This window comes from Pundamilia nyererei, unplaced genomic scaffold (genome assembly GCF_000239375.1).
Source record: "Pundamilia nyererei isolate P.nyererei 1_Seehausen unplaced genomic scaffold, PunNye1.0 scaffold00073, whole genome shotgun sequence".
In the NCBI taxonomy this organism is placed as follows: Eukaryota; Metazoa; Chordata; class Actinopteri; order Cichliformes; family Cichlidae; genus Pundamilia; species Pundamilia nyererei.
The window spans coordinates 3,014,390-3,021,459 of record NW_005187474.1 but is presented as its reverse complement, the minus strand read 5'-3'; the positions used below and the strand labels follow the sequence as shown (position 1 = coordinate 3,021,459).

At 40.9% G+C, this 7,070-nt stretch overlaps 1 protein-coding gene across 2 annotated transcripts in view; it reads right to left on the bottom strand.

Moving 5' to 3' along the window:
• Positions 1-1,221: 1,221 nt before the first annotated feature.
• ap3m1 (adaptor related protein complex 3 subunit mu 1) overlaps positions 1,222-7,070 on the bottom strand; it is a 14,040-nt gene continuing 8,191 nt past the window's right edge. The window contains exons 2-10 of one of the 2 annotated variants that reach the window (XM_005737180.1): positions 6,853-6,943; positions 6,224-6,501; positions 3,701-3,872; positions 3,444-3,581; positions 3,241-3,326; positions 3,028-3,161; positions 2,687-2,894; positions 2,337-2,481; positions 1,222-2,222 (exon numbers count right to left, since the gene is read on the bottom strand). In XM_005737180.1, coding sequence (XP_005737237.1) covers positions 2,122-2,222; positions 2,337-2,481; positions 2,687-2,894; positions 3,028-3,161; positions 3,241-3,326; positions 3,444-3,581; positions 3,701-3,872; positions 6,224-6,496 — 1,257 coding nt within the window. In that variant the 5' untranslated portion in view covers positions 6,497-6,501; positions 6,853-6,943 and the 3' untranslated portion in view covers positions 1,222-2,121. Of the gene's footprint in view, positions 2,223-2,336; positions 2,482-2,686; positions 2,895-3,027; positions 3,162-3,240; positions 3,327-3,443; positions 3,582-3,700; positions 3,873-6,223; positions 6,502-6,852; positions 6,960-7,070 lie in introns of those variants that run through there. The other variant, XM_013911871.1, reaches the window with a different exon arrangement.

Below are 7,070 nucleotides of genomic sequence, written 5' to 3'. Positions count from 1 at the left end.
TGAGCAGTCCAAATGACACTAATGGACAAGGCTCTGGATTGCAGCACAGAATGTTAACCGCATTTTCACTTTTATTTGGGCCTACTGAGCATGTAGCAGCACTGACTATTCACTGAGAGCGACACAATGTAGATCTGCGTGTGTACCTGATGTGTTCATTCACACCCAGAATGTATACTGATAGCTTCTAGCCCTGCCAACACATCTGCTGTGCCTTGGAAGAAGAATAAAAGACTATAATGATGACTGGACTTGGCCTCTTGTTCTCTGTTCTAAGTATTAGAAAAACTCATGACCACACATAACAACGTCTAGGGTTTACAGAGAATGGTCTGATAGAAATACCAGGAAAGAGTCAGGCTCATCAAACCAGGTCCCTTGTTGTCCAGTTTGGCTGAGAATGTGTGAATTGTAGCCTCTGTTTCCTGTTCTAGGCTGACAGAATTGACTCCTGGTGTGGTTTTCTGCAGTGGTAGTCAATCTGCTTCAAGGTTTGGCATGTTGTGTATTCAGACTTGCTCGTCTGCATACCTTGGTTGCAACAAAAGGTTGTTTGAGTTCCTGTTGCCTTCCTGTAAGGTTGAAGTAGTCCAACCATTCTCTGACCTCTGAAAGCAATAAGGCATTTGCAACCACAGAAATGACGCTCACTGGATATTTTCTGTCCTTCAGCCCATTCTCAGTAAACCTCAGTTGCATACACCAGCATCTATGCCACGTTCAAAGTCACTTAAATCACTTTTCTTCTGATGCTTAGTTTGAACTTCAGCAGGTCATATCAGTCACATCTACATGCCTAAATGCAGTGAGTTGCTTTGGTGTGATTGGCTAATTTCATATGTGCATTAACAAGCAGTTGGACTGATGTACCTAATAAAATGTCCAGTGAATTTACATCCAAAAGACAGAACACACTGGTGAGGTTAGCAACAATGAAAGTCCTCAGGTCCACTGAAGAGGAACAACAAAAAACAAAAACAAAACATTAATCAGCCTCAAGACCTGAAAGGTTTGATTAAATTCATGCAATAATTTGTCTATTGAAATATGTGCCCCTAAAAATTGGGGCTACACAAATCCCTACATTTATGTTCAACCTATTAAATTCTGAACTTCTTTAACTGTCTCACTGAGGTGGTCAGAGGAGTAAAATTAATGAAATCTGCGTTACTATCCAATTTTTGAAACCAGAAAAAGGGTGAAAAAACCCAACCACTCAGCTTTCATTTTAGAGTTTTTATAAGACATCTTATAAACTGAAATACAGATTCAACTTCATACAAGAGCTTTAAGTAGTATTTCCCACATAAACAATTGATTGTGCAAATGCTGTGCTGAGTAAAGAAGCTGGAATTGAGGTTATTTGAGGATCTTGTGGACTTCAGACAGACGTGTTCCCGATAACCCGTCTGAGTCACTGATCATCAAACGATGACCACCACACAAGTCTTCACCACACTTGAATGGAGGATATACATTTTTTTTGTTTTAATTTCCTCTGGCATCCAAAACATGACGTTTTGTGCTATAAGAAGCATCAGAAGCTCCTCCAAAAAGGCCACATAAGAGAGGGAGTGCAAAACACCAGCAGGGCGTGAAGACACTGCAGCTGCTCAGAAAGTAGATAAAGAGTTTTCATCTTTCAAAAATAAAAATATCTTTATAAAACTGACTAACGGGGAAAAAAAAAAGTTTTCAAAGGCAGGTCGGTTTATTCTCAGGCAACATACAGGCAACTTAATTTAGGTGCAGAGGTGAGCGTGGCAGTGAGCTGTAAATCTCCTTTTTCAAACCAAAATATTCCCCTTAGGCAACACTCAAAATATGTTGGATTTTAAAAAATTAAAAGACAGAAAGGAACGAGTCACATTCAAACTGGATAGAAACTAATAGCACTTCAATTAAGTCACGCTGATTATTAAGGCTTCCCTTTACAAGCTGCAAAAACCATCAGTTCATACAAATATGATGCTAAACAAAATAAATAACCTAAAAAAAATGCAGAATTGTTCATTAATTACAATGAGCAGGTGGATATGTAAGACTTATTGGATAGTTGAGTCAGCAGTGCGGCAAACTTCTATTTGGCATGTTGGATTGCTGACCTCTGACAGTAACTGCTCAGGTCCTCACTTGGAATTTGCCCGCTTTAGTCACATATTTGACACCTTTAAATGGCTTGTACATCTCTCCGTACATGTCGAGACGGCTCACTTTAAGACCTGCACAGAGGAGGAGAGCAGTGTAATATAAATCAAGGAAGATAAATAACAGGGCTGAAGGGATCGACGGTTTTAAATTTCAAACTTGACTGAAGTCACGCTTTGATAGATTACCTGATATGGCCAGCTGCTGGATCTTTAGGTCAATATTGAGTGAGGGGTTCTCTTCAGGGTTAGGCACTCCTGTCTGCATACTCAGACTGCCTCGCAAGTTGGGAAGCTTCTGGGGGTTAAGCTTACCAATGTCCCAAACCAACAACTATCAAAAGAGGAAAAATAAATGCTTTTTATTCATTTTAGTGTCTCCAAAACTGGACCAGGACAGGACCTTCTCAGGCTTTTGGTGACTGATATTCAGCACACCTGTGTGCAGGTTTGTAGTAAAGCAAAAGGCATCCTAACTGCTCGCTTAGCTCACTCCTGCTGTGTTACTGCTCATGACAGCCTTTGTGGTGGCTGGTTACCTTTGTAGTGAAGTCATAGGTGTAGTTTCCCTGTGAGGCTGTGAGGTTGGCATTGAGCACAGCCTTGGGCATGTGGACAGTGACTTTCAGGTCCTCCACTGTCTTCCCCATAGTTTGCTTGGGTCCAATGGTGATGTCGAGGCGACCGCAAGATCCTGCCTCAAAGAAACTGATGCTCTGCTTCACATACACTGGAATAGCTACAAGACTGAGGAAGGACATAAAAAAAAACAACAATGGCTACAATAAACCTGAATGATTGGTGGTGTGAATGTTCTTATTTAAGTCAATTAAATCTGAATTATTTCATCTCCAAGTGAGAAAATGATGCCTGCGCTTACTTTTGAGAGCTGATGTGATAGGTCATGAGCGTGAAGTTTCCATCCGGTGGGATGAACGACAGGACACGCTCCGACTCCCAGCGCCTGAACCGCACGCATGGGTGGAAACTCACGTCATCAAGAAGCCGAGGATTCTGTCATCAACAGCAAGAAGTGTTAAAAAAGCAAAGCACTGACGGTTAGGCATAAAAGACTGAGAGGAAGTTACCCCACCATAAAGGACATCGTCAGGTCAGGCATCCCACTGAGTTTCACACAGGCTTCAATTACACCCTGGATCTCTGCAGATACTGTCGTACCTGGAAAAGGAGGAGCGATAAATCTCACCTATGAAACCTTACATGAAGAAAAGGGACTTCAAAATATCCAGCAATATAATATGTGCTGATCAAATACAAATAAGTGTCAGTTTGTACCGGATTTGTCCACAATGGCGTCTATCTCTTCTGTCACATCAAAATACGCCTCATTATTGGTGTATTTGACACCAGCCCGCCTCCATGGGATGTTTGACAGCTGACCTTGTGGCAATGTTTCTCCAACATTACTACCTCCTGAAAAAGAAACAAAACCAAGGTGAAGCCACAAATGTACACATTAACACTGCAGAGTTTACTTGTACTTTAGTTTAGAGGTTGGTAAACACTCCAAAGTCAGGGTGACCTCCAGTTACCTGTTAGCGTGTTGACGACTGATCGCAGGATGTTGGGAGGTCTGATCATCTCCTTGAGGACGTTGGACTCTGTTGCTAGTGGAAATCCATTGTCCAGCATCTCCTCCAACAGCTCATAAACTATCACCACGTTGTCACTGATCACACTTTCGGAGCACTCTCCAAAGTAGTCCTGTCAACAAAGCTGTCCGTTACACCAAAGCCAAAAGTTTATGTAGATGTTTTTCAAGCACTTATACACAAGCAAGCCATCTGGGGCCCACCAGAGATGTATCCGTATGGATGTTCATATTAGACGATGCCACTGTTCTCCGCATCATCTACAGCACAAGGACCAGGACCAAGGCCATAAAAAGTCAACCAATCGGACCACTCTCTCCATGACCAATAGGATCATGATCATCTTTCAGCAGGATAGAAGTGGTATGCATGGTATAAGTGGTAACATGTGTAACAACACAATATTTCACAACTTTTGCTGTTTCACAAAGTCCTTTATCGTTTTGTGTAAGCAAAATCTATCAACATTGAGAATCTTATGTAAACAACTTTGCTAGATGGGTTGGATTCAACACTTCAAGAGCAGGAATTTGGTGAAACTGATAAGTTGTTAAGTGTGCATGAAGGTTATAGTGTGAAAATCTGGAAAATGTGGTGATAAATCAACAAACAACCTCGATCTTTAACACAGGATGGATGAAGTCCCATTAAGTGCTCGCTCGGTACAAGCTTCACTTAAATCTGACCAATACTGATGGAGTAGTAACGATTCTTATGGTTGGTGGACAGAGGGGCAAATGTACAAGCCCCATGACTCCTTAGGCTGGATGAGCCAAAAATGTAATTATTATATTTTTATATACCTCCTTTAATTTTTACAGCAGGTACATTTTATCTTACTCAATACTTGCATCCATGGATCATTCCTGTGCATTACTTTATTGTAATAGGAATACAATGGTTTTTTCTTTTTAATTATATAATTATATATATTTTTTTATTTTTAGGAAGATTGTTTTCTGATGCATTTCTCGTGGCTTCATAGTGTAGAGTTAACACATTATGTCTGCTCCCTGGTTTGAGACCTGAATAAGACAGGAACACCTGGAAGGGTTGTGTCGGGAAGGGCATCCGGTATAAAAATCTACCAAAACAAATATGCGGCTCCACCTGCAGTGGCGAACCTTCATGAATAAGGGAACAGTGGAAAGCTTTCTAGGATGCACTGGTGGAAAGATTACTTTGTTAACATGATACAAAAGACACAATAATGAACAAGATAAAAAATATAAAATTAAATAAAATTAAATAAATAAATAAAATGAGTATTGGCCTCTGTTGCCATCATGTCCATATAACACACCAGAAACCTTTTCTGTAAAAAGGATCATTTTATATTCTTACTTCCTTAACATGAATATTTTCTCCAAGACTTGCCTACACACACTCACACACTCTTCTCTGATGTTGTAATGTTGTACTCTAACCTGGTGACTCTCTGGAAATGTGTCCCTCGATCATTTGTGTGTAGATTTACTTCCTTGGTCACAAAGAGTAACTAAACACTTGATTTCTAATTTATAGGGAGTGCGAAATGGTGAGACACATTTGTTCCCCGGGTTTGACCGTAACACAAAGTGTCACTACAGGCTTTGTGTAGTTTTAACGGGCTGCTTAGGTTGCCTTAGAGCAGGCAATGCTTTAAAAGCCTCAAGTCATGAAAAGAAAAAAACAAAACAAAACAACTCCCCGTGTAGATTAACAACCACAGTTTGACTAGAAGACTGCTTTAAGATGTTTCATGCACATGTGTGGCTTTTTTTTTCTTGAGTACTGCACTTGTATTGAAGGTGAGTGTGCACCTGTCAAATCCTAAAATTGAAGCTTCTTGTGCAGCGCCACACTCCTCTCCACACTCCTGCTACAAATGGATCCCTTCCTCAGAGTCCTGTTCTGATGCACACTGGTGAAACGCAGTGGATTTCCTCCACTGTGTCAGAAACGGTGATACTCCAGCAGGTCAATGGAAGGAAGTGACACGGTTCAGATCAAATGTTCACAGAACTTCTGATGTCACTCTTGTAGGCACTTCCCCACAAGACCAATACTTTGTCTCTGGGTTATAACTGGAGACAGAATGGGACGTCCGTTCAGAAGCGTATGAGAGAAGAAGGCAGAAACTTCTTTTGTTATGCTCAGTTAATAACTACCATATTTGAATCATCTAAGGTTTCCCATTTGTATAGGCCCAGGCACTGACATTCTTACTTGCACATGATACACGGTTTATGCGTTTTAATAGCTGGTTAAAACAACTCTGAACGATTTTCCAAAATCTCACATAGGAAAGTAAAAATGACACCTTCCTCCTTAACTGTACAATCTCTTTTGTTTCCTTAACTGCATTCTTCCAGACCATCAGCTAAGGGGAAGTGAAATCTGATCACTTGACGTGAACCACAATCTGTCTTACTTCTTCTAGACACAATCAAAGACTTGAAGAACACAGCGCTCAAACCACACCTGAAATGTGTCCGCCACTCTGTGCAGGAACTCGATGACAAACAGTGGAGGGACCTCAGTCTGGATGACAGAGAGGAAGAAGAGTTTTCCCCTGTATATGGAGATGAGATAGTGGTGTGGGGTCTGGAGGACAGGGGGCACATTCTCTGGATCCACTGCTTTCTCCCTTGCCTCGAAGAAGTAATCGCACACACTTCGGCTGATGACACTCTTCCAGTGTTTCTCCAGGAAGATGTCTCCCAAGTGATTAATGACGAACAGGCTGTGGATCATCTCAGCTGCAACAATGAAGTGATTGTTGTTGTTGTTGTTGTTGTTGTTGGTTGTGCTCAGTTATTAACTAAGAGTGACAGGCAAGGATAAAATCAGCAGATTTTAAAATAAATAAATCCTGACAGTTACCCGATATTGCGCAAATCAAAACAAAGCGATGTCACTTTTTAACATTTACCTTCCTACAGTCAACCTCTCAAACTAACTTTAACCTCAGGTATAAGAGTCACATTGCAATTAACCTTAAATGTGATCAATAAACCTGACAGTGAGAGACGTAACAGCCGCATGGCAGCTCTAAATATATTTGATAGCCTTAAAACAATCACAAATCATAAAAAAAGAAAAAGTTTTACCTGCTGACTCCACTCCTCTGTGCCAAGATTATTACTTTTGAGCCAATATGGCTGCACAACTCCCCGAGCAGCTCAGGAGACGCCTGCAGATCTACGAACACGTAAACGCAACGACGCCGGTACAAAAAGAAAACAAATCAGAAGGTCAAAGCCTACATATTATTAAAAACATTATCCTGGGTGGTTTAAATACCAAAGCAACCTCGGCGTTAACTCGA